The 27,472-nt window shown below is 51.9% G+C and overlaps 1 protein-coding gene across 1 annotated transcript in view; it reads left to right on the top strand.

Annotated features, from left to right (window-relative positions):
* The first annotated feature begins 20,389 nt into the window (after positions 1 to 20,389).
* ESRRB (estrogen related receptor beta) overlaps positions 20,390 to 27,472 on the top strand; it is a 108,533-nt gene continuing 101,450 nt past the window's right edge. Inside the window, exon 1 of the mRNA XM_055304156.1 lies at positions 20,390 to 20,439. Within this exon, the coding sequence (XP_055160131.1) occupies positions 20,390 to 20,439 (50 nt within the window). The remainder of the gene's footprint in view (positions 20,440 to 27,472) is intronic.

The raw sequence follows: 27,472 nt of genomic DNA, 5'->3' as shown, positions 1-27,472 counted from the left end.
TGTTGCGCTGACTCCGAGGATGCAGGCGCTCGCTCGGGTCCGCGCACCTGCCCACCCGCCCCGCGCACCTGCGCGCCCGCCCCGCGCCCGCCGAGCTCCGCGCTCTCCGAGACCCAGCGCGCCCTCTGGTGGCGCTCGGCCCGGCGGCGGCCGCGCGGGCGGGGGCGGGGGCGGGGGCGGGGCGGGGCGGGGGGCACTGCCGCCAGGCGGCCCGCCCAGGTCGCACCCGGGCTCCGAGGCGCCCTCGGCCGTGGGCCTGCTCCCTGCGTGCGGTCCGGGGGAGAAGCTGCCTCCCTCGGCGGCCTTCCCGGCGAGCGTGCCGCGGTCCCGGAGAGAGCGCCGGGCAGGGAGCACCTGCTCGCCTGCCCCCGGGGATGCCAGGGTCGGCCCCCGGTGCCCGCTGCAAGGAGGAGGAGGGGTCAGGGCGGACGGAGAGCGGCTCTCTGCGCAGCCCCCACCCTGCTACTGTTCTCCCTCGCGTGATGCTGAAGCCGCGTGGGCCCCTGGAGGGCCTAGGATCCGCGCTCGCTGGGCCTGTTTGAAGGTTCGCACGGTGTATCCTGGGCTCACCAGCTATTTCCATCCGTGAGGCTGGAGGAGGGGGTTCGGGCTGCCTCTGCGGCTGGGGCTGGAGGACGGGTTTGGCATCTTGAGCAGCAGCGTCTCTAACGGTATTCGGCACCTCGCCCCGGCCAGATACTGCTCTAAGTGCTGGATGTGGGTGCCTTCTTTTGCTCCCACCGCAGTAGGACCCAGAGGTACAGTGGCCCCTCGGGGGAATGGAGGTTCAGAGAGGTACCTCACTTGTGCAGAGTGCGGCAGTCTGGCTCCAAGCTGATGTCTCTACCCCCCTGACCGTCCCCCCCGGGGGGCGAATTCTCCGTAGTTGGTCCTGCTCCCCTGCCCGTGTATCTGGGTGCCCTGATCTCCCATCGAAAGTGCCCCTTCCTCGTGCCCAGGATGCCTGCTTGGCAAGCTCCTCTGTGACTTCTCTCCTGCCTCTCTGTGGCCTCCAGGACCCCCATTCCCACCCCATCTCTCCATGCACCTGTCACCTTTGGTACTTTGCTAGCCTCTGCTATGAGGCCATGGGCTTGCTGACAGCCGGTCGTTTGCTAGGTGTCTTTGCTCCCCCACTGCTGAGCGCAGCAGCGGGCACACAGCAGGTGCTCACTGGGTGGAGCCAGGTTCCGGCAGCAGCAGGCTTTTCCCAGGGACATACCCTGCCTTCTGAAGTGGGGAGGTAAAGTGCATCAGTCCCACCTTAGAGATGGGAATGCCAAGGTCACGGGGGTGAGGGGTTCCGCCCACTGCACAGAGTGGAGCAAACAGGAGATGTTCTCACACGGTCCCTTGTTCTGTGCTCAGCTGCCTCAGGCCGGAGACCCCTGGGGGACGCCCCATGAGGACCTGCGGCATGGGTCATGGGGGTGGAAGCGTAGGGGTGTCTGTGCAGGGAGATCCTGTGCTTTATCTGCAGAGGCCACGGAGGAGAGAATTTGAAAGCAACATTTGTATTATTCTGCAGGGCCTCCCCTCGAAGGACCTGATCCTGGGGGCACCTCTTCTTTCTGGGTGTGTCTCCTTCCCAGGCAGCCTTCTCTGCAGTCTGAGGCAGTAGAGACCCTACCAGGCGCGGAGTTGCTGCTCCCCAGAGGCGGCTGGCGACCCAGAAGGCAGAGTGTGTGCCTGGGCAGGGCCTGGTGTGCCCTCACCCCTTCCCCCTTAGTGACTGTGATGTTTGCCTCACTCCCCACTACCCCCCCACCACGGTTGCCAGCCCTCGTAGTCCAGTCCAAGCCTCCCACTCCCCTTCTGGCCCACTCGCACTGCACCCCACCTAGCCCACTAGCCAGCTCACAGGGCACTCGGGTCTGTGTCAGTCTGGAGCACTGCAGGCAATTCTCACACCAGCCCTCTCGCTCCTGCCGGAGCGAGCTCTTCTTAGGGAGTATGATCAAGTCTTCTGTTCTGTCTGCCAACCCCTCAGTGGCCAGCACAATGCCAGGAGCTAATAGATGCTCCAGTGGGGGCTTCTCAGAGTCTCAGTATCCTCCTCCATAAAATGGGGACATATTTCTGCAAGTATGAGACCATGTGTCCGAGTACCTAGTACAGGGGCCAGCACCCGGGAGGCAATTACTCAGTGTTAGTTCCATGTCTTCCCCATCAGCACAGGCCCCCCTCAGCCCCCGACCTCCTGTTTGGACTGGGAATGACCCATGGTGAGTAGCAAGTGTGCTCTTTCCCTCCTCCCTAGACCCAGACGACGGAACAACCGTGTTCAGAGGTCCAAGGCCCTCTCCTCTGGATGCCGGTCCCCCACCTCAGAGGACTGACAGGAACAGGCCAGGACCTCAGTGGCTCTTGGTGGTTCCCCCAAGGCCCAGCTGTAGCCCTAGGAGCCAGAAGTCCAAGTTGTGGGAGTGGCTGTTATTGACTTGACCCATTCCAGAGTCTCTTGCCACCTTCTCCACAGGCGACAGATGAACAAACAGGTGGCGGAGTTGGGGACAGGGATTTCCGATGGGGCACTCGCTATATTTGTGAGCAATGGCACAAGGGCACGAGCAGACCCTTTGTACCCTTTCTCCACCTGGCTGTGTCTTCAAGCCAAAGCACTGGTTCCCGCCATGTATGCAGGAGCAGGTTTATTGAATGTGATTCTCTTAAGTGTTTCCTTGTATTAACTCACTTAATCTGTACAATAATCCTAGGAGCTAGGTACAGTATTTCTCACATTTTATAGACAAGATAACTGAGACAAACTAACTCTGGAACCTGTGCCCCCTACCATGGCTAGAACATGTCTCCAGGATGCAGACAAAACATTTTTGTGTAAACCCCACAGCCTGATTTCTTCTAGCCCCAGCCTGCTTTTCTGGCCCATGTCCAAGTGGGCCTGCCAGTCTCAGACAGCCCCATGCGAGTGCTCCCACCCCAGACCTCCCAGCTCTGAGCTCGCTGCAGACTCATCTTACCCTCCTGGCCCTGCCCAGCTTTCAAGGGGAAATGGCAAGTCCCCTGGAGAATGGAGAACAAGCAGTGCATGAATAAATAGCCACTCCTGTCCTGCCCCATCAGCGCATGGCCTCTCGATGGCTCTGGACAGCTGGACTCTCTGCAGGTTTGAACTCACTCTTACTCTCTTATCCACACTGCACCCCTCCACCACAATTCTCATTTCTCCTGGAGACTAGAGGGGCTTTGTTGAGCCTTTGGCTGGCCATTAAGAGCTCTTCTGGGGATCTCTGGGGAAGGTTTACATTCTCCTCGAACCACCCCCAACCCCAGGGGAAAGTTGTCCCAACTCCTGGCTCCTTCCTGTTGTCTGGCCATGCTGCAGCCCAGCTCATGTGGCTAATTTACTAGCATTCTCCACCTCTACCCAAAGAAGCCAGAAGTATTTTTCTGGGCTCACAGGAGGATGGGATTCCAGGATTCTAAGATGCTGGGAAGAGCTCAGAGATGCACAAAATATTAACAAGATGTGATGGCAGATGAGTTTGAAAAACAGTGTAAGTAATAAAGAGGTCTAATAAACCGTGCAGGGCCGTTGACTCAGGAATTTCACTTCCGAGAACTGATTCTAAGGAGATCATTCCAGGGAAGAAGAAGGAAGCATGAGGTCCAGAGAGGTTCACTGCAGAGGTGGACAATGAGAAGCAGCATAAATATGGGGGCAGAGTGAAATAGGTGGGCGCTTTGGTGCAATGGTGTGATGTGGGGTCCTTTTATTTTATTTTTATTTTTTTAAAGATTTTATTTATTTATTCATGAGAGACACAGACAGAGAGAGAGGCAGAGACACAGGCAGAAGGAGAAGCAGGCTCCATGCGGGGAGCCTGACGTGGGACTCGATCCCGGGTCTTCAGGACCTGGCCCTGGACTGAAGGTGACACTAAACTGCTGAGCCACCTGAGCTGCCTTGTGGGGTCCTTTTAAATGATGCTTATGAAAAGTATTAACCACATGGAATCTGTGTACATATAACTACATAATACATACATGTATGCAAAAGTACATAAAATATATGTGCAGAAGGGAATGAGCACAATTAAAATAATAGTGTAAGCAAGGTGATTGTGGACTCCTTCCTTAAAATAATTTTCTTTGTTTAAGTATCCCTACAATAAAAAATAAATAAAAGCAGGAGGGCGCGGATAGTGACAGGAAGGGGGACATCAGATTGCCAGCAGTGTTTGTTGTCTTGATCTGGGTGCTGGGTACGTAGATGTGTTCATTTTATGAAAATTCAGTGAACTGTACCCTTAGATACATGAGCATTTCTGTATGTGTACTTCAATGAGAAGTTGAAAGATAAAAGGAAAAAAAATGAAATCTTAAACAGAAAGGTGATCTCCTTGTGTTCAATAAGACACACTGTGAAATGCAGCCTATATGATCAGTAAAGGGTTTTTTGCCCCTAAAATGTATTCTTATTAAAAATTAGTTATGACTGTTTTCAAAAGTCCTTTTGTCTGGGCTTGTTTGAAGACAAGGGTCTGGAGACAGGGTCTGCAAGAAGATAGACTTATAATACTTAATATTTGAGAAACCTTTAAAGTAGTGGTTTCAAAACTGTGCAGCATCCAGACTTTCTGGATGACTTGACTCCTTGTTAAAATACAGATTGCTACCCCTGTCACCCCTAGTCTGGCCTGGGCCCAAGACTTAGCATTTTCAACAAGTTCCCAGGCAATGACGATACTGTTGGTCTGTGGAACCCAGTTTGAGAACCACTGCTCTGAAACAACCCCCTAGAATCCCACACATGATGGTAGAGGATAGGACCATTGCTGATGGATATCGAGGCACAGTCTTCCTTCTGCAAAGCCGAAACAGGTGCTAGGTCTTGATAATAATAATTCTATCATCCAAGAAGATGTAAGTGCCCATGATCATCGGGCACTCTGCTCTGTGCAGAACAAATTGATTTAGACCGGCCCTGTTGATGCCCTCCGAAACTGTTGCCGAGGCTGGTACTGGTGCTGCCAGGTGTGAAAGGGACATAGAGGCAACATTCTTCCAGCGTGGGGAACGTACAGAGTAAAACTCTGGCATTATACCTTTAAACACAAGCGAGTGCTTTTTGAGGGGTGAAGAAATAATAAACATTTATTGGGCGATTACTCTAGGCCAGGCATGAGACCGAGAGTTCCATATACCTTGTCTAGTTGTAGACAACATCCTCAGAGCCACCCCCGGAGAGTCCATACAGCCATTATCTCCATGGCCCAGAGACTCCGAGGTTTGAGTAGCTCATACACGGATGGAAAGCCACGTCCAGAGCCTGGGGCCCAACCCAGGCAGAGCTGATGGACGCACAATCACCCTCTCTTGGAACCACTTGTGGAAGTGGCCAGAGGAGGAGGGAGGCCAGGCCTGTCTACGTGGGCAGACTGGGGAAGGGATGGCTTCCCTGGGAGAGATGGTGAGGAGGTAGGCCAGGGGCACGGTAGGCATGAGGAGGGAGGAGGAGGAAAGGTGTGAGAAAAGATCCAGGAAGCAAGGTAGCATGGGCTGTATTTGCCGAGGCCCTGGGAGCGCAAGACAAGCATCTCACAGAAGCAGAAGCCCCAAAGCCTCACTTGTCTGCAGATCCTATCCTCAGCTGCGGCTGGATCCGGGGCCTTCAGAACTCTGCAGCTCCTTATTTTCTGACTGTCTACAAGGGGCTTCATAGAAAAAGAGAAATGAAGAGGGTAAAGGTGCCCCTCAGGTGGCCCTGTGGGCAGGATGGGGGCGGGGCTAGTTTTTAGCCACCTGAGGGTCCTGCTGCCCTGCCTCAAGGCCTCCAGAGGTTGCTCCTGTTCCCTTCCCTGAGGGAGCACGCCAGGTCGAGAGTGCCCTGCTGGCAGCTCGCAGCCCAGTTGCACCATCCCGTTGCTATGCTCCGTGTTTGGGATCACGTGCGAGGGTGCCAGTCCTGTCCCGTGGGCACATCTCGAAGCTCGTGTACCTTTGTAGGGCTCCTGTGGACCCCTGGGTTTCCTCCTGTGCCTGCTGCTCTTCACTCCTGCTCCCTGCTTCCTCCCCCACTGACTCCAAGATGCGCTGACCTTTGCAGCAGACCCCGCCCTGCTCGGTTGCAGACAGAGCAAGTCGAAGAATAAAGAGGGAGAGCTGCCTGTAAGAGGCCGGAAGCTCTGGAGATGGAGAGGGCAGCAGAGGGTCCTGGGCAGGCGTGCCTAGCTTTAACACGGAGCGGCCCTGCCTCTGGGAGAGCATGGCCCGGAGCATGTCCTGGGCGCTGACCACGGGATTAACAACTCTCCTGAGGGCAGAGGTGACAATGTGGGGCAGGGGGTTGAAAGTCTCCCTTTCTTTTTTGCCGATATCGCTGTGTTAGGCACCTCACCAAGCTCACTGCTCTGCCACTGCTTTATCCTGGGGCTCTGTTGTGTTCGTGGACACTGAAGATAACAAGACTTAACAGATGATAAAGATGTGCTATTGCCCTGTCCCACTGAGACCAGGCCCTTGCTTACCTTTTGGGGCTGTTCCATCTCAAACTCCAAGGATGTGCTATTAATCTTCACTATCTTTTCATTCCATAAGCCCCCCCACTAAGAAGGGACCCAGGAGTGTCACACAGAGGGTGGATTGACTTTATTTATTTCCCCCTTGCCAGATGGAAGGCACTATTCTGCCTCTGATCCTGAGCTAACAAGATCCCTGAGACAATATCCAGCGAGGGCTTTGAAATGGCAAAATGGCAAGGCAACTTACAGACAGCTTCCACCCGCGCTTAGAGAGGCTGCCACCTGGTTCCTCTTGCAGACATTGGGCAGGGAGCTCTCTCACGCTGTTGGTCGTAGAATCATAAAAGGACACATTAGGGAAGCCAACCCTGTGTTTTCATTGCACTGTACGTTCCTATAAGCAGAGATGGTCCCAACACATCCCAGATGTCTTAGCTGCCCAGCGGCCAGACAGGTGGGCTCAGGGCTTGTATGCCGCTCTGCTTGGGCTGTTGTCTGATGCTATTCAATGTGGCTGCATTAAAGGGTCCCCAGAGAGAGGAGGCTGGGGTGTAAAGGGGACCTCAAGGTAGTTAGCTTCCTCTCTGCCACAGCAGTGAAGTGAGGTGATCTCCCACCAGCTGTGGGAGATTAAAAACTCCTTGTCTCTCCATTACCCCCGAAAGATTCTTTGAGGGAAAAAATGGCCAGTGTTTGGATTTTTACATATTGATGACTCTAACGCCAAGATTAAGAAATGGAAGTAACATGCATACTTCCGAGGGGTGTCTGGGCAACACCTGATGTTATTAATAGGTGTGTAGCAGAAGGGAGGATTTCCAAGGATGGAATAAGCCTGAAGCTGCAGGAATGGCCATTCTTCTAAGCCCTCTTGAAGAACTCAGATCCCAGTGAGCTGTTAGGTCAGCATGGGGTTCCATGGTGTTCCATGTTTAAATCACAACAAGGACTCAGAGCACGCCCAAGCGAATCTCTCATGAGTGGTCCTGTGTGGCTTGACCATAATCTTGCACGAGCATCTGCAGCTCACCATGATGGGCCAGGCATTCGGCACTTGGGTTATGAGGTTAGGGAGTTAATGGTGAGGTGAGCAGAGGGTGGCTGGACCCTAAGGAGCCATGCTGCAATTATCACTAAGAAGATGCTGCTCCACATCCACGGGGATTTGGAGATAAGATGGGATAGAGAAGGAGCAGGAAAATTGAACATATATGGGTTGTCACAGTGGACAAAGTCAGCCACTGGCTGATGCCTCGGTTGTACTCTCCCCTCCAGGGGCTGAGCACAATGTGGATGATATGTCATGGGAAGATCACCGTGGGAGGCAGCTTTCCCCTTCTCAGAGTTGAGGTCAGGATCTCAGTTTACGAAAGCATGGAGTGGGACCAGAGTCTGCTGACCAAATACTATGTATGTGCCAGGCATGACGCACAGTACTGTATACACACTACCCTGCAACAAACCATTGTAAAGATTTAAGGAAACTGAACAGGGAGGAAACGTGTCCCAGAGTCATGAAGCTGATTATAGGCAGAGTGAGGATTTGAGCGCGTCCGCTCTTCCTTATTTTGCCAAAGCCTCTCAATTGCTCCCCACCCCCAGGTACTTGCAACAGGACACGTTTACCTAGAGACATTCTCCCATTGGCACACAGAGTGTTCCTTATAATTCACGAAGCATTAGTTAGTGTCTTGATTCACCCCTTGTGCTCCCACTCAAGAAAGCATGTCCTACACAAGCGAATGAAAGTGACATTATTAAATACTGTTTAATATCATCGAGTAGTTCAGGAGAGAGACCACTTTACCAATGTTAATACTCTCAGTAACTGTCTTCATCCTTGACAAGAAATCCACTTGTGTACATCCTGGTGCTGAGAACCCCATGCAGCACTGGCCGTGGTGAGGACTTTGGTTCTCGGTCACAGGGGTGCTGCAAGACCAGCCACCTAAGTAGGGTTGGCCTCTCATTCCGAATGGCAAAGGATGTGGATACAAAAAGCAGGAGTGTTTGGGCAGGTTGCTACTTTTTAACCATCACTTCTTCCCACATGGTCCTGGGGACTCCAAAAAGAGTTGTTGCCCAGACAACCCTCAGAAATGTATCTATTGCTCCCATTTCTTAATCTTGGAGGCTTGGTCAAGTTGGTTGCCTCCATACTGTTTAGAGAACACTGATTTTGGAGAAACCCTTTTGATTTTCAAAGTATGCTCCAGGGAGAACTAGGGATTCTATAGAGGTGGCCAGTGGATTTCCTATGGTGGGGGTGAAGGACCCGCTTGCCTAAACCAGAAAAGCTACTCTTTGGCTGTTTCATATGACAAAACTTCTGTGTACGTTTCCACCTGAAGAAAGACTCTTTGGGGCTCTTTTTGTAAAGTTTGAAAACCATTGCTTTAAAATGATGCTTTTGTGATCCCATAGGTAAAAAACATTCTTGCTTGTGGATGAGTCTCTCTGGTGGACCAGCTGGTTGGCTTTCATTAAGGAGTTAAGGAATAGAGTCTCTGGAAAGACCCATCCTTTGCTCCTGGGGCAAGAAATGAGTCTCTTTGCTTGAATGGCTAGTTTAGCTAGGATCCAAGGAATGAAAGGAAATGTGCATTTGTTGATGTTGGAAGAAACAGGGAAACAAAACCAACTCTTTGGTCTCACCATGGCCTTCAAACCACCAGGAGCAGAGAGGGAGAAAGTTAATAGGAAGTTATGGGAGCTCGTTATGCTCCCTCACCTCCCACCTATGGGGAGGACCCTCAGATTTCTTGGGTGTGACTGCAGAAATCATTGAAGCTCATCCAGCTAGTTTCAAAATTGCTGCCCATTTGAATCTGCTCCAACTAAGCAAATTGGCCCTAATGAGGAAATTTTGCTTGGCAGTAGATGGTCTTCCTTTTCGTCACCTCCTCCTCCTTCCGGCTGCCCTTCACCTTCTCCGAGTCATAGAAAGTTACAATTTACCCCTTGGCCTCATTCCGTAAAATCAGTTGGTTTCTTCCCCAATGTTACACTCCTCACATTTTCTCACTCCGGCACTGTGAGCACAGTCATCCTTATTTGAAAGAACTTCTCTATTAGGAATGAACATGTGGGGATCCCTGGGTGGCTCAGAGGTTTAGCGCCTGTCTTTGGCCCGGAGTGTGATCCTGAAGTTCTGGGATCGAGTCCCACTTCAGGCTCCCTGCATGGAGCCTGCTTCTCCCCCTGCCTGTGTCTCTGCCTTTCTCCCTCTCTATGTCTCTCATAAATAAATAAATAAAATCTTAAAAAAAAAAAGGAATGAACATGTGTTGGCTAAATATATAAACGTGGGGATAGGCTGGCCTTTAGTGACTTCCCAGAGGCTGTGTTCCTAAAGTCCTCTTACCGATCAGTTGATTGTACCTAAGCACTATTTTCCCAGTTACCCACTGCACCTTGGTTCTCAGGCTGACTTATGAAAGCCTCTTCTTTTGTCATAGGATGCAGCATTGGTATGGACGCCGTGAAGGGACATGGAATAGACAGAGAGCACAGGTTTTGGGGTGAGCCAGAATTGAGTTCTTTTTTTTTTTTATGATAGTCACACACACACACACAGAGAGAGAGAGAGAGAGAGAGAGAGGCAGAGACATAGGCAGAGGGAGAAGCAGGCTCCATGCACTGGGAGCCCGATGTGGGATTCGATCCCGGGTCTCCAGGATCGCGCCCTGGGCCAAAGGCAGGCGCTAAACCGCTGCGCCACCCAGGGATCCCCAGAATTGAGTTCTAATCTCAGATTGTATTCTGGCTTTTCACACTTTCAGAGCTTCAGTTTTTCTCTTCAATAGATAAAATGAGACAGATGATACACACTGCAGGTGTAAGGTGGGCTCGATGGCCATATGTGAGGGCAAGGTGGCAGGCCAATGCTGAGCACCTGGCACAGAGTGGGTGCTCAGTACCTGTCCAACCGCATCGCCCTGTTCACCCCTGGTCGTTGAGCCTAGAGCCTCCTAGTAGAGTTGGCATTCTCCAATGAACTATGAAAGAGAGGGAAAGAATTAAAATGTTACAATACTAGTGACAAAACAGGGCATCAACCAGGGAATAATGAATAAGAAATAGAATTTCTGTCTTCATTGCTGGGATTTGGTAAAAGGCAGAACTATTCAACTGGAGAGGAATGAAGTAGATGGGGGCATGGTGAAGATGCTGAGGGGATTTGGGAGCTCCGGGATGGTTGTCACTGATCTGTTTGGATATGATTTCCCTTAAAACTATCTTAAGGAAATGCGGACTTTGGTCTTTTTCTGTTTCTCAGGATGGCTAGCCCAGCAGAGGATGGGCTGAAACAAGGAACAATCAGACAAAAGGAAGGATGGTGGGCAGACCTTGAATATTTGACACCTGAACCCACTCTTCTCTGTGCAACAAAATTATCCTTAGTATAATCATGGAATAACTAATAGCATTATTTTCCAGATTTGTTAACTTTAAAAACAAACCATAACACTATAGAACACCAAAGATGTTCTACACCAAAGATATGATGCAAACCCAGTGAAACTTGTCACATGAGGACTATTCTTGAACTAACAAATATCACAACGCATAGTTCCCTTACACGCCTTCAAATGTTAGATGCAAATGAAAACTCCAAGTGGTCACATAGAAGAAAAGGACTGAAGCACTTCAAGTGACTTCTCAGTCTTTTTTTTTTTTAAGATTTTTATTTATTTATTTATTTGATAGAGAAAGAGCACAAGCAGGGGAAGCAGCAGAAGCAGACTCCCTGCAGAGTAGGGAGACTGCCGTGCCTGGGTGGGGGGGATCGTGACCTGAGCCAAAGGTGGATGCTTAACTGACTGAGGCACCCAGGTGCCCCCCTCCTCTTTTTAAACTTTCTCTGTCTTTAGAATCTCTGCCACTGTCATCATTTCTTTTAAATCCACCCGTCGAAAACAGGATTGGCATAGCACCACAGACACTCAGACACCCTTGCACTTTCTGTGACTGTGAAAAATTGTGAACCCCACTAGGAACTTACTCTTGAGGACCACCCACCTGCTGCCGCAGCCAAGTACAGCTAAGTTAGTGTGTGTGTGGCTGACTTTGTAACTTCCACACGGAATACAATTTGTATTGAAAACTAGGTAAAGAAAACATGCTAATTTGGAATTTACATATATTATTAAAATGCAACAGCAATCACAACTCAGACCAACAAGAAATTTTCTCAGGGAGAAGAATTTTTCACAGACATTATTTTGACTTGCTGGAGTAAGGTGATGACACAAAGGAGCTTTTACTCAGCTTTAGTCTTGTTTTTACATCTCTACAGATGATGACCCTCTTACTGTTTGCATTCAAGGTGGCCTGTTGCCATTGGTCTACCACGTTGCTAACCCAACAGCCATTCCTGCTGCCTCTTCTAACAGAAGTGGATTCGTTTGTCGCTGAATACTAATGTAGCCAGGAAAAGTGAGCCTCCCCTCAGCTTCAGGGAGTGAATGTATTTGAAACCAATCATGGTGATCCATTCCTTCTCTGACAGTGATGGGTTTGGGGTGAGCACATGCCTGGATTCTGGCCAAGAAGATGTGAGGCCAAGTCGGCTGGCCTAGGGATGAGGAATTCTTAGGAGAGATTTTCCTCTGGGCTAAAAGCAAATCAAAACCACCAAGGGAAAAACAAACTAATGACATCAAGATTTTTAAAAGTCATAAAGGTCAATATTTCCCCCCCAACATAAGCACACATATGCACACCCTCCCTTCCTGGATTTGGACACAGTTAGATGAGAAAGGGATACTGACACCCCAAGAAATATCCTTCCACTGTGAGGGAATGAGGCGAGGGTAAAAGCCAATATGTCAAAGGTGGCAGACCAAAAAGGCGAAACCACCTGCCCCTGGAATTTTGCTGTGTGAGATTGTAGACCTCGTCCGCCTGAAGCCATTGGACTCTTCTGGTGCTTGAAGCCAAAAGTCCCTTAGAGTTGGGGGGGTGGTTTATGAGGGGTGAGGATGGTCACCTGACAAGTAGCTGAGCTCAGTATGAAGAAAACCAGGGAAAGGGAGAGCATCATATGTGCTGGGTCTCCTGAGTATGGAAGGAGAAGAAAGAAAGGTGAGTGGGGGAGGGGAAAGGTTGGTTAGCTCCAGATGACACCATTCACCTGAACATTTTGGCAGCCGAATCAGAAGCATAATGTCTAAGTGGATGGTGAGTGGGTGGGTGTAACAGAGTCCATGTGGGCCTTTGTAACCTGGAGGGTCTGTAACTCATGTAGAGACGGGCCATAGCAATCCAGGGATCATTGTGCTTGATATGCTCCCTCTCCTCTCACCAAGGAAAGGGGTAGTAGATAATAAAATAATTTAAATTGAGAGAAAGTCAGTGACCCTAAACCATTTGCTGACTGTCTTTATCTGAGCCCCAGTCCCTGGAAAACAGAGCCTGAGGCAAGCATTAAAATGCTGACACTTCATTTGGAAGGCGCAAGCCCAGGAAGCTAGAAGGAGGAAGTAAGGTGAAGGCTGATGCCAAGCAGTGTGGCCTGGTGTCCTGCTATGCTGGCTGCCATTCCCTACCCAGCCTCCGAGAGACTTTGCGGGTTGCTTGGCACTCCTGTCTTTTGTAGAAGGTTTAAACAAAGAAATTACAGCATGAAACAGCAGACAGCATAAAAAGTGAGGAATTCACAGAGCTACCCCCTGTACTTCTAGGGTGCATTAGGTGGCCCCTCAGTGGGCCAGGTTTCATGCACTGGAAGTAGAGAGGGAACAGCCTGAGTGGGCTGCTGACCAAGAGAGAGAAAGGGAGGTGGTTGAGGAAATGGAGACAGCCCCTACAGAAAGAGAGAGAGAGAGAGAGAGAGAGAGAGAGAGAGAGAGAGAGATGGTGTCTGGACCCAAGCCTTTGCCCTGCAAACCCATCCCTCCTCATCCCGAGCTTGTCCCTCTTCGTGCGGGGCTCAGACACCTGCAGGAGGCCTTTGACACCTTCTCCAGCCCTCTCCAAGTCCTTTCCATATCACCTTTCCAGTCTGCCTTCGAAGCAAGTCCCTGAAGGCTGAGCATAAAATTCCATTTGTGCTTTTAGTAAAGGAGAGTAAAGAGGAATTATTGCTGCTCCTTGCTCGGCTGGGTTTTGTAGAATTACCCCAAAGCAGTGTTTGTCATGCCATTGAGCTGGAGGCCCATGCTTAATATGCTATCTGTTCTGACCCCAGATGTCTCTCTGCATCGCTGCCCTCCCTCCAGCTCTCCTGTGGGCTGGCTCACTCTAGGGTCACTGCTGACAAGTGTGTTACCGGTGTTTATCCATATTAAATCTTGTATCGTTGACTGCCTTTTACCCACCCCTGTAAACTCAATTTGGTTCTTCTGCAGTTTCCCTTCTTGCCTTGTCTTGTCCTTCTCTGGAAGGCAAACCCTCCTAAGTCAGGAGTTCTACCGAAGCTTCACATTCCCAACTGTTGATGAAGAATAAAGATGTTAGCGAATGTCCTGCTACAGAGCTCGGGCCTTCCTCTGGAATTGCTACTGACCCGTTTGTAATTACGCCATTCAGAGTTCACCAATGGGACTGGTTTCATTACGGTATACATTTGTGAAGGTAGTGGTTGGGTGGCACTTTCTCATATAAGAACACAGGTAAAAGCTATCATCTCAATCATGTTTTATACAGCGAGAGCACTTTACAGTTTATAAACCATGTACATTTGATTTTTTTCCTCAAACCTAAAAGCATTTGCTGTTTTTTCCCCTCTCCATAGAGCATTTTATTAGAGCAAAAATAAAATGCATTTTATTCTGAAAAAATAATGAAATCAGAAGCTCCACCTTAATTGAGCCATTAGGAAATGAAAACACATTTGAATGTTCCCAGTTTTGAATTTGGTGTCGTTAATGCTGGGGAGACAAGCTTAGCCAACATGTTTCTTTGTTCCCCCTTAATACTAACCCTTGACATGTGTGTGGTACTTTAGAATTCATTTTCCCAAAGTTTCATGTACCTTATGATTTCTCTAGGAAAATTATTCTTGAGAATAGAAATATACATGGAAGCATAATTTGTGAGTTGCAAAGCAAACTGTTCATTCTTTCTGTGGCCCGTGTTGACCAGGAGGTTTTTGCAGTTAAAACTACCAACAACCACAGAAGGTGTCTTTTTTTCCCAACAATGGGACCCTAGAAACAAACCGTGGATTCGACTATTCAAAACCAATTCTGTTGTATACTTACATTGATGAAAAAGTCACAAGAAATTGGATGATAAATTAATATGTGACACAGATGAAAATAAGGTCAAAGTTCTTTGTTATAAGTAAAAACCCCACATGCACTGTAATGGAAAATATTTAATTAGATCATTCATTCAATCAATAGCTAGTTATTCAATGCCTCTTAGGTCTCAGGTACTATCAAGGCATATTCTCTGTGTCTGCCCCCCACTCCTCCTCCTCCTCCTTCTTTTCCCCCAGAAATTTGGCAGAGGACAAAGCTATTACATTCCTGATGTGTTCCTATTCTCCTGCCAGTCAGAAGGGAAAAAGATCTTTGTTTCTTTGGAGAGACCTATCTCACCTTTCTCATCTCCCCAACTTGCCTGTTCGCTGTAGTTGCCATCTCACATAGGACCTGCGGGAAGAAGGAATCTTTTTGGTAGGCAGAGAACTTTAATATACTATTCAGCTGTGTTGGTGAGAATGGGATCTTGAGACTTAGAGAAAAAAAATGAATACGGGAGCTTCGAAATATCTGGAAGCAATTCCAAGATCCCCGGTAGGGATTTCTGATCATGAAATGGATGGTGGTGGTGAGAGGAAACCCAAGCATTACTCATCCAAGACATCTCCTTCATACTTTATCTTTGGTGTCATGGCGGCAGCGCTAATATACACGAGCCTTCTTGCCCCAATAATGGGCCATTACAGCTTCAGGAAAAGCCATCATGTTTCCGCAGCATTTATCTGTCAGCAGGAGACTATTATGGGAGCACAAGCCCACATTGTATTAGCGTTATCAGTTAATTATGATCCTTGGGACATGTGCCAGCCAATGGGCTGACGGTCTGCTGACCACCACTCAGGAATATAACCCCACACCCCAAATTCAGGCATGTGAGAAGAGAGGGGGCCCAAAGAGGTATGTGGCTGGGGACATTTTCCCTGGCCAGGAGTCCATGATCAGTGGAAATGGCCTGATCAGTGATGTACCCAGGGATGCACAGGCTAGGCTCACGGTCTAGGCCAGGCCCCCCTTAGTCACCGTGGATGGTCAATGGATGCACTTCCTGGACTCGCCTCCCCCAGCCCTTACTCTGGGGTGGATCAGAAACAGGCTTGGATTGTGACTCAGACACTTCTACGGAGACATCTTCTCCTTTCCGGGCCATTGGTAAGGCGTGGCTACCTGCCTTGTGTGTTTCCCAAGGTATCATCTCACCTGGAAATGTGGGTTCGGGGAATATGAGGGTGAAGCACTAGGGTGGCATCACCAAACAACCAGTGTCCTACATTCACTCCACTTAAGGAGTCTGTGGCCCACTCTTCAAATATTCTTGTTGGTTCTTATCTTTTAGTAATGAAGCCATCAGGTCCTCCACTCTCCCGGGGCCCATGCTGAGCTCACCAGCTCCTGCTAAGTCACCCCGCCTAAAAGATGGGGAAAGCCTCTGCTTGTGGTGGGTACAGGACAGCACACCACAGGGAGGGGGTTCAAGAATCTGAGAGACACTGCTTGCTGCTGCCTTATGTGTGTAGAAATGACTGATGTCAGGGGAGGCTGCCACGAGAGGGGGAAGGTACCACCAAGCCTAGGTTCTGCTAACGGTGGAGATTTTCACCAGGCCAGTGGCAAGGGCTCCTGGGAGGGGTGGGGGGACAGCTGCGGAGATTTTGGCAAGGCCACTCCGGTGGCTATCAAGGTCCAGGTATAGGCACAAGGACAGCCCATTTTAAGGACTCAGCCAGACTGGGGTGGAAGAGAGCCGATGATCAGTGTGGATCCGTGTTCAGCTATCCATGACACACTTGGTTGTTTTTTGTACCTGGAGGAGCAGAGTGGGCCAGGCTGTGTCTGGGTATGTTTTCCCACTTATCTGCCAGCTGGAGCGTTTCTCATGGTGGGACAGCAGGTCAGGAAATTGGTGTCCACCAACCAAGCAGTGCTTCCTTTTTCTCCCAGGAAACCATGTGGGGACACAGCAGCCTGGTCCCCATCATCTATCAGGTGGAAGTATGTATGGAGGGTGTTGCCGATGGCAATGTCCTTGTTTGGCTTCATATTCCTTAGCAAAGAGCAAGGAATATGAAGGGAGGAATGGGGAGGGAAAGTGAAGGGAGGGAGAGGAATGGGAGGGAAAGTGAAGGGACATGTGTACAAAGGTTTGAGAGTTGATAAGGAGAAATCCAGGCATCAAAGATAGGATACCTTGCCAGTTATTCACTGGGTGACCTTGTGTAGGTCAGTTCTCCACGCAGGGAAATTTCTAAGTTTCCTTATTCGTAAAGTCCGATGATGGTTCTCAATGATTCTCCAAGCCCCTCCCAGCTGTAAGGTTCTGTAAATGTAATAAATATCTATTTAAAGGAGTTTGTTGCAAGAACAAAGTGATTGCTGTCCCCATACACCATTCACAATTACTTTGTCTAATACCTTTCGTCCCAGTTCCCCTTGGCTGGCATGCCTATCTGGGGGTGCCAGTATTGAGACACAAGATAGTAAAGGGATGGGTGGCTTAGAGCTTGGGGCTCAGGGTGGATTACAAACGGCACCTGCTCTGGGTGAGCGGTGCCACTAAGAAATAACTGGTTGAATGAATTTCAGGGTTGGAGGCACCCAAGTGCCTCACCCACTCATTCTACCTCCACCCCTACCCCACCACCCCCACCTTCATGTTCTGGAGAAGAGACACCTTGGTAAGATCACACAGAGACGTCAGGAACAGATCGTGGGGTCTTTTGCACTCCGGATGGCACTGCCATCTCTCCAGGTAGAGGCATGGGACCAGCCTCTGGCGTGGGGGAAGGAACCCCATCCTCTGTGAGCTGGGTGAGGACAGAGTGGAGAAAGACTGGTCCCATGAACAATGTGGGACCCCATGGGGTTTGCCTGGAGAACCACAGGAAAAGCTGGCCCTGCCAGGCTAGATCAGGTCACCAGGGTCCCCTAGCTGGCCGGCCCTCTTCTCCCCTCCAGCTGGGTCTACCCGGCTCTCTTGCCAAGAAGGGAGAGAGAAAGAACTCTGCCCCTAGGCTATAGGTGAGGCAGCTGGACAAGCCCTATGGAGAAGGAAGCAAGTCTCAGGACCTCATTCCCTCCCTGGAGCCCAGTCAGCAATACCCAGAGAGAAGCCCTCAGGTACTTTCCTCCTTCTGCCTTGGACGCGGGCAGTGATTGTGTGTGAGCGGTAGCCTAGCTTTGAAAGCAACAAAACCTCCTATTTTCCCTCATTTGCCCCCAGCGGCTCTGAATCCACTGACCCGGGCTGTGAAGTTGTCTTTCTTTTCAGGTTCTATCAAGTGTGTTCTGTCTCTAGTTAAAAATGGTGCACCCACACAGAGCAAGGAGCCACGGACCCCATACAACCTAAGCCCCTTCTGGGGCGGCCAGCCTGTCCCCCAGCAGGCCCTACCATGCCGCCTCAAATTGCCACGCTTCTATTCATTCAACAAAATAGTCATCAAGCAGCTGCTCTGTACCCAACACCATTAAGCACTGGGGATTCTCTGGGAAACAAAAAGAGACATGGTCCCTTACCCTCATAGGGCTTCTAATCTAGTGGGGGGTGGGTGTTTCTCATACGGATCCATATATATAATCGCGCCTGAATAGCAGGGCTGGCCAGGAGGCAGCGAGTTCTAGGTAGCAGGTACAAACACTGAGGGAAGTAGTATGGCACGGGCTGAGGAGGGGCACAGAGGGACACACAGCCGTCTGTCCCGCAAGGCCTTCCCTGGGGGGCCTCTTTCCCAACTGCAACAAAGGCACACTTGGGTGCTGTGTGCTTGGAGAAGGGGTTTCAGGAGGCTGGACAGGATCCAGAGAAAGCAGTCACTGAGGTCTTGGCAAGACGCGGTGGTTGTGTAGAGGCCACAGTTAATGAAAGAGTCTCCGCACCCTGTTTCCGTCTCTAATACAACCAAGTACCTATGTGATTCAAAAAAAAAAAATCTGGGGCTGCTGGGGGTTCTGCTGACAGAGCAGACATCTTCATCCATCTCTCTGTGAGATGCCTGCCTGAGCCCCGAGCCTGGAGAATCCCATGCGTTCGTTCCTCCACTTCAGCACATATGAAAAATCTCAGCTCCGTTTCCCAGCCTGCACGCGCTTGCATTTATCCAAGTCAACTATCATCTGTGGCCCTGCTGCCCAAGCCCCAGCCCCTCCGGGTGCCTGGCCCCTCTCGGGCTTTCTCACCAGCCTCCCTGCTTTTTATTCCTGAAATGCTTGAATACTGCCTGCAGTTACACTCCATTTAGACCTTATTTTGATGATAAAATTATGTCTCCCCCCCCCCCACCGCTCATTATCTTCTGTAGAATGTAGGAGAATAAGGTGGTGGTCTCTCCTGAGGGCATCCCGCCTCGCGGCCACACACCCCCTCCCCCACCCCCCACCCCCGCTTTAAATAATTCTATACCTATCTGCTCCCCACACTCATTTGAGCCATCAAATTATTATCTCTGGGGCTGGCACATCTCAAAAGATGAAAAGCCCCAGAAGAAGGACTGGGGCATAACTTACAGCTTGTTTTGGTACCGGTGGCAGCCCGTCACATTCAGGTTCCTGGAGGGAGCAGCAGACAGGGACACAGGTGTGTTTGTAGCTGGGGATTCAGGTGTGTATGCTGAAGCGTCTGGTTGCGGGGCCTCCAAGTTCATGTGGCAGGTAAGTTGGTTGTTTTAACCACAACTGTATTTCCCTAAGCAGACAGGGATTTATTTGCCCATGTCTGCGTCCTCAGTACATTTCTGAGAGTTGCCAACGACGAGCGTCATTTTCTACATCTAGAGAGCAGTTTTATGGATGCACGTCCTGCATCCAGCCGTAGGAGCGCAGTTCAGGACCAACTGGCCCAGGTGACGCGGTGGGAAGGGAATCTGTGCCTCTCCTGCTCTGACTACGCCTCACCTGCCGCTCTGACCCTTTGCACTTCTGTGCACCAGGCACAGGGCTTGAGGCCGGGAATTCCCAAGGCCCTGGCCTCCACCGGGTGTGACAGTGGAGGAATGTGACTCCTTTTTAATTTGCAAGACAGACCCATTCTAAACGGCTGGGAGAGACAGAGAGAGAGAGAGAGGGAGAGAGAGAGAGGTGAGTTTGCTAGGCCTGCCGGTTAAAGGACAGGATGCAGGTGGGGGGAATATGTCAACAGCACATCTGTCAACCCCCCAGTCCCACTAGCCAGTTGGACAATTTTTTTTTTTCTTCCACGGCGAGAGGACAGGCCTTGTGGCTCTCCGGCTCAGTCCTCTTACTCCTCACTCAGGAGGTGGGGACCTCGCCCGAGCGTCTGATTCCACTGAAGTCTCCCCGGCTCCCCCCCTCCCCCCACCCCTGCTCGAGTCTGTCACTTTAAGTCCAGCCCCTGAGAGATAGCCAATAGGAGCCAAACCATACATCAGTCTCCCAGCCTTAAAGCTACAGTAGGGTTAGCGGGCTCCAAGTCGGTGGTGCCCGAGCCGCCTCCACGGCTTCGCGGCCCCTCTGCCCGCCCGCGCGTGTGCATGAGTGGGAGCGCGGGGCTGTGCGCAGCTCAGGCTCGGCCGCCTGCCGCCCTCGCGCCCCGCCACGGCGCTTGCTCCCACTCTGCCTTCTGCCGCTCCCGGTGCCCCTGCCCGGGCTCGCACCTCGCCCGTGCCCTTCACTCGCTCTTCCTCCGCCTCATTTCCCCGCCGCCTTTCTCCACCAGCTGGGAATGCTAAAACGGGACTGATGGACGTGTCAGAACTCTGCATCCCGGACCCCCTCGGCTACCACAACCAGTAGGTGCTCAGTTTTGCGGTCCGGGGGGCGGGGGTGTCGGTCCGTCTGCCCTTCTTGCCTGTCCGGCTGTCTCCGTCCTGGGTGTCGCAGTCCTCCTTCTAGGCATTTTGGAAGTGGCAGCAATCCCGGGGGCGCCTGGGGGGGACGTCGCGGGAGGGAGAGGAGAGGGGGCCGCACGCTTCCTGGGGTTCCTTCTCGCGGTGGGGGTGGGGGTGGGGGTGGGGATGGGGATGGGGGGTAAACCCGCCACTAACTTTTCCCGCACCCCCTTTTACTAAACCCTTACTTTTGGGTAAGAGCCGCGCCTTCCCATTCGCTCTTTCTCTCCGCTCTTCCCCCGCGGCGAGAAAAATATTTGAGTTTCTGTGGAATAGGGAGGAGCTGGCCCGGCACAGGTGCGCGGATGTCCAAGGATGTCCTGTCCCGTCCGAGAAAGCCTCCTCGGGGAAGTCCTTAGGACTTTAATGCCGATTTCCGTACTGGGAAACCAAAAATGGTCGGGGCGAAGGGGGCGAGCTCGAACGGGCGGCGCGGGCTGGGGAACCGCGGGCTGCGCGCGCTGCCCGGCGCCGCGGTCCCGGTGGGGCGCCCCGAGGGCGCGCACGCGGCGCAGAGGAGCGGGGCCCCCCGAGGTGCGCACGGTCCGGCCCCGGGCGCAGCGCGCTCCGCACGCCCCGCCAGGGGGCCCCGCATGCCGCCGGGGCGGGGGGGGGGGGCCGCCGGAGCGGGGCTGCGGGCGGAGGCCAAGTTGGCTCCCGGCTTTGGGGAGGCTGCGTGCGGCGGACCTGGCGGGGTGGTGTCCGCGCCCCCCGGGGCACCGTAGCGCTCGCGGCGCGGGAGCCCCGGGTTGTCCGAGCGCCGTGGGCGTGGGCGGCGGCGGCGGGAGCTGCGGGACCTCGACTCCCAGGCCCCGCGGGTGGTGGGGTCCGGCGGCGCGCCGGGCGCTCACACGGGGGAAAGTGGAGAACCGATCCCGCGCCCGGCGCGTCCAGCCCGGGCTCCCCGGGGTCCTGCCCGGGCCCCCCGCGGTTTCCCCGGCGAGGGGCCCCCGCGCGCGTCGCCGCACCTGCTCGGGGACCCGCCTCGCTTTCCCCGCCGGCTCCCCGCGTGCCGCCGCGCTCGGGGCTGGGTCCCGCGTCCGTGTGCCGGCGCGCGCGCGGAGGGGACGCTCGGAAGGCTTGCAGGGGTAAGAAAAGGGAAACCCCGGGTCTCCCGGACCTGCTTAACTTCGTGCTCTTCTTCCTCTTTTTGTTTTTTTTCCCCCTTTTTCCTGAAGCAGAACTAAACTACCAAAGTCAGTGCTGGCTCCACCATCCTTTCATTTTGGTACCCTACCCCCCCCCCCCCAAGGAACCACGACATCCCTGAAATAAACGCTCTGGATAATGTGGGGTTCCAGCAAGTGTGCTTAAACCCCTCCTGGCTGCACAGACTGCCTCCGCCCCGGTGGACCCCGCGCGAGAGCGGAGGCAACTTCACGGCAGCGGCTCCTGCCGATGACCCGATGCCCCAGCCTCCGCGCTGACCTCTTTGGTTGTAGTTTTCGGATTTCCCCGGGGCAGAGGGTCCTTTGGGCGCCGCCAGAGTGTCGGAAGGAGGATAGGACTTGGGATGGGCGATAAGGGGAATCTTTAATTATAATGAATTCAGCTTGCCATCAGCCTGAAAAGTGCCTTTTCGTTCTCTTTTAAAGGTTACGCTGATCCCGGCTACTGTGGCAGGTGGGGGTGGGGTGGGGACCGGGGTAGTGCCCCGCGGTGCTCCTCCTAACTAAGCAGGGAAGCGGGTGCCGCCTACGAAGCCTCCGGGCGGGTGGGTGCATGGGGCTGGGAACCGTGTTGGATGCTTGTGGGGGCATTTTCTCACATTAACATTAGCAAGTACCACAAATATTGGATATTTAAATTATTTAGGCTCCCTCTCTTCAGAGGTGACTTCTTTAGCCGAGCTTGAGATATCTATGTATTTGTCCCTGGCTCGCGTCACAGCCAATAAATATGAAAATTCGTATGGGGGAAGTACATCCTTGGGTTATGTTGACCAGAAAAGCAAGGAGAGATGGAGGATTTAGCAGCTGGGTAATCCATCGAGGTGACGGCAACCCTGGCTTGAGTTTGAGGAGAAATATGGGCAAAGAGGGAATGTCAGGGAAGCAGCCAAAGGGGAACGACGGGGCCGAGGTCCTGGGTGTCTGGGAAGGGTCTGAAGTGGAAATCATTTGTGAAGTAAGCCTGACAGTGCTTTGAATTCTCTAGCCTCCCGGGTTTCTTTGCAAAGAATTCACTTCTCACTCCACAGGACACAGGAAAAGCCAGAATTATACCCGCCAACTCTTCGGAGGAACTAAGCGTCCCTGTGAGATCCCATTTCTCAAAAGCCCGGGCAGGACATGCTGGACGGCAGCAGCTTTGGGGAGCTGGTCCCGTGCAGAGATGTGCGCCTCCCGGTGAGGGTTTGCATCTGCTGTGGTGCAGGGGTGCAGAATTTCCAAGGACGAGCGTGTGTGGAGGTCAGAGGCTGGAGTGTGGGGGAGGCGTCTTTCTGACCTCAGCCCCTATCCACCGCTGCCCCCCCCACCGTGGGGGGCTTCACGACATGTAGCTTTAGAGCCCTTGGTAGCAAAGTACCAAACCGGGGAGACTGCATTCTTTGGTTTGTTGGAAGGACAGGAGGAGGAACCATCCATTACCCTTGGTGATGATTGTTCTGGGGGAACATAGACATGAGTGGGTTCCTGTGCTCTCTACACACAGTTTCCACCCATGTGGCTTAGTTGACATTCCTGGACTTGAGAAAAGCCAAGAGCACAGGGACCACAGCTCAGCCAGAAAGAACTCTCTAGCCCTCTTCTCACTTGCTAACACACAGGGAACATTTTTTTTGATGCTTTAGTGTTATTCTCACTATCCCAGGTGAGAAATTAACACACACGCATGTGCACACACGCGCACACACGCACCCCACACAGATGCATCATACCTTCATACCTTTCTCTCCTTCATTTTCATTTTCCTGTAGCCAATCCTGTAGGTGACTCCATTACCATTTCTAATCAATATTTTATGTACATATATAATCAGCCAGGGTAGGAGTGAGTGTGCTGGCCTGCGTGTGCCTGTGTACAAATGTGTCCGGGACGCGACCAGCTGGAGACCTCTCGGTGTCGGCAAAACCAAGGGAGAGGGGGTGGGGGGGGCTGCCTCACCTACCCTCTGTCCATCCGTCCGATGACCACTTTGCTGTGGTTAAAGAAACAAAGAACAAACTGTCCTGAAGGAAAAATATGTGGGTTCACACGTAGGAAGAAATGCCACATGGTAATTCAGAATCAGTGACCCAGAGAAAAACAAAGGGGAAATTAATTTTTAATGGTACATTTAAAAATAAATCAGAATGAGGACATTAGTCTTGGTTTTCCAAGGGAGGGGCTCTAGGAAATAAACCTTTATGTGCCTGCCACCCTTCTGGAGGTGTGGGCTGCCGCAGAAGAGGATGGGGTGATGGGAGGCTGGACTTGTTCGTGCCCCAAGGCAATGAGCTAGGAGGAAACGGGTCAGCTTGGAGGGCCCCAGTCCCAGGGAAGGCCCTTTCCAGCTCAGTGAGATCCTGACATCAACTGGAAATTTCCTCTTGGAGCTTATTAGTTTCCAACTCCGTGTTAGAAACAGTCCTCTATTATACCAACAATCAGGAACTATGAAAAGATGTTTCGTAAAAGATAGAGAGAGATGAGGAAACACCTTGGCCCACCAAACAGGAACCTTTTCATTCTCCTGATTGGGAGTAATCAATAAATATTCCATTTAGGCTGTGAGAGGAGGGACAGAGGGGACCTTTTGGGGAGGTGCCAGGGAGGTGGCCGTGATAGAGATTTCGTGTTTTGTGGTCCACCCCTACCTTCTTGGGGTGCCTCCCGTCCTCCCTTCGGGGGCCCTTGTAACTTTGGAGTGTTTGAGTTCCTGATCACTGTACCTTTGGCCAAATGTTTTTTTTTTTTTTTTTAAAGATAATCTAAACTCATGGAAAACGTTTGTCTCCTTCTCTTTGGTCCTCTGCAAAATGCCGTGTGTCTTTGGAGCGCTTGGCACTGGAAAGATCTGCGGGAGTCGGGCAGGCCACAGGACAGGGTGTGTGAGGGAGAGCCAGACGGTGTGTGCGTCGGGGTGGGCCGTGGAGTTAGCTGTGGGAACCTGCCGATTCAGGAAACAATTCAGAAGACAGTCAAGCAGTTACACAAGACACAGGACGCTTTTGACGCAGTCCTGCAGTGCCCTTCTCTAGAACTTGTCTTCCCAGATGCCTGAAGTGGCTTCCTTAACATGACTGAAATTATTTGTGGTTCAATCTTCAGGGGAAGGAACAGCATCACTTAGACCATAACCTACTCCTTCCAAGCGATGTCCAGCCCTGAACACCTGAACCCCCCAAGCTGTCACCTTCCCACACCTACCTGCCAGCATAGGTCTCTGTCCATCCCTCCCCCTCCCCAAGTGAGAGACCCTTTGAGGGCTGGACCTGGGTTGGGGGGCGGGGAAGTTCTGCACAGAATCTGCCAGAACAACTCACAGCTCCACTGGGAGCTTGTCTGGGGGTCTGGTGGCTCTTGACTGAATGTTCCTGTGGGAGACACCGGCACGGCTTGAGCATTCCACCCCTGGTGTCCTGTGCAGCCACTCTCAATCCTAGAGGGTGTGCGGCCAACGAGGGAGCTGGGCCTGGAGAGTCAACACACTGTGCCAGGATGCCCTCGAGGGTGCAACCTGGGGACCGGCAGGGACCCAACGAATCTGAGCCTGTGTCCTGCCATTTGCCGATTTCTAGGCATAATCATATGTCTTTGTAAAAGCAAGTGCTGATGACCCCTGACTGGACTTCGGCTCCGGTGAGTTTCCCTTTCCCAGTCCCTGTGGCCTCATACCTCCTGGGAACTGTCATATTCCTGGCCATTCGGCGGAGGAGGGGCCCACAGGCTTCAGTGGTTGGTGCTGGTGTCCCCTGTCTGGCTGGGGTGGCCTGGGGTGGGATTATATCCTGGTGGCCCCATTGGTTGGTGTGGTCTGGTCTCTGTGCAGGGAGGTTGTGGTGTTTATAATTGCAAATGTAATTAGCAGACCAGCTCTGGGGGACTGGGATGCTCAACTTCTCTGCGTATCACGGTGACCCCTGTGATGGCTGGCCGGGTGGATTAACCCTAACCGGGCCAGCCTGTCCCTTCCTTCTGGTGGGGCCGCTGACCTTTCACTGATAATGGCAGAGCATCCTGGGTAACTGGTGGCAGAGCCAGACCCCTTCCTCAGAAGGGAAGTCAAGGCAATGACTGGGGAAGGTCCCTAGTTGCGGGGTTATTTCCTCCCAAGGCCACCGGGCAAGTGATCCTTGCCTCTTGTGACAAGCATGACCCTGTATAGTGAACCGCTCTGGAACATTCTCTCCCTCACTTTCCTGACCATACTAGCAAGATGTGCTCGGAAGACTTTGGGTCCACGCTGGTCGGTGGCTCTGGGGGCTTTGTGGGAGGAAGCAGGGCTGCAAAGGGGACACGTGGTGACTTTCAGCAGTGTTCCTGGCACTCAGTGGGCAGGGGAGAGGTGACTGCCTGCTGGCTCTCCTTTTCTGCTTGGGCATTCCACAGAACTGGACAGCCACGGCCGGGCCTGCTCGGGCCATGTGGGGAGCCAGGCCATAAGTGAGGGCACGGGTTTTAGTTTGGCCCAGAGACCCCCAGCCCATCATCTGACAAAAGACATCGGAAAACCAGACCAGTAGGGAGACAGGGAGCCACACGGCCTTTTTTGGTACTTGCCCATCTAGATCACCTTTCTGTACGGATCAGGATTAGAATAGAAAGGATCTTAACTGCACCTTTTTTATAAGCAATGGCTTACAGGAGTGTCAGGCCCTTTCCTGTTGCTGTCAATGCTTCTCTTGTAGAAGATAGCGCTGAACCCCAAAATATCGAAGGCTGCGTCCGTTCCTAGAAGAGCTTCCACTGTGTGCATATGTGAAAGTGTGTGTTACGGTGGAATTCCCCATGAAGATGGGAGTAACAGGGGGCAAGGGGCTCTGCTCTTGAAACACAGCCCCTGCTGCCTGCCACTGTACCCCTTGCCTGGGCTGAGGTCAGGCTGTGGCCACATTCCAGTGGGGGCTGCCAAGCCTTGGGGTTTTTCCATGGAGTGAAAGGCAACTCCATAGAACCCAAGGGCGGCTGTCCCTGCAGCTGGAGGAGTTCACTCTTTCTTAAGATCCTGTCTTCAGTTTTCCGGCCCCGGGTGAGGTGGGGAGACTCCAGAGAGGGTGGAAAGGCAGTGCTGTCCTTCTCTGGAATAACAGACTGGCCACACTCAAAGGAGCATTTGGGCAGTTCTGTTCCAGGTTCCCAACTTCCCCTTCTCTTCCTGCAGATAGCCACAAAGCACTGATAGCCTAATGAATCAAATGTTTTTCTAAATCGAGGAAAATCATACCCATTAGTGTGCACATGGGATTTTCAGTATGGAATTGGACAAGGTGAAAAAAATCTATTGGCTAAATGTCTTAAATTCAGAGTTCTGTGAGCTTGAGTAAAAACAAACCCCAAACAAAAGTTTTCCTGGGGGTCAGAGCCATTCATTTGTTTATCATCATTTTGCTGTGCTTTTTAACTATACATATTTTAGTCCCAAAGAAATTCCTCTCTCTCTCTCTCTCTCTCACTCACTCACTCTCATTCTCTCTCTAAATTTCTCTCTTCTGTTCCTTAGGACTTTAAAATATTCTATTCAATATTGTCATTTAGCATCCCTGGGATTGAGCCTTTTTTTCTGGGAATGGTTTTCTGGATAATGTTATTTTATTTTCAATGTCATTTCATCCAGAGGTCAAAAGGCAGTTAAACAAACTCCGACAAGGTTTTGTTTTTATCTTCTGATTTCAAATGTGATCAATTTTCATTTAAAACTGTATCAGGGTCCTCTTGTGCCAGTGACGGCAGTGGTCAGCCGCACGCCTGGCTGTCCGTGTTTACTGAAACACTGCATTGAAAATTGCACG

This window comes from Nyctereutes procyonoides, unplaced genomic scaffold, assembly GCF_905146905.1.
Source record: "Nyctereutes procyonoides isolate TBG_1078 unplaced genomic scaffold, NYPRO_anot_genome, whole genome shotgun sequence".
In the NCBI taxonomy this organism is placed as follows: domain Eukaryota; kingdom Metazoa; phylum Chordata; class Mammalia; order Carnivora; family Canidae; genus Nyctereutes; species Nyctereutes procyonoides.
Note: the sequence above shows the minus strand (reverse complement) of the source record. Positions and strands in the feature narration are given on the sequence as shown.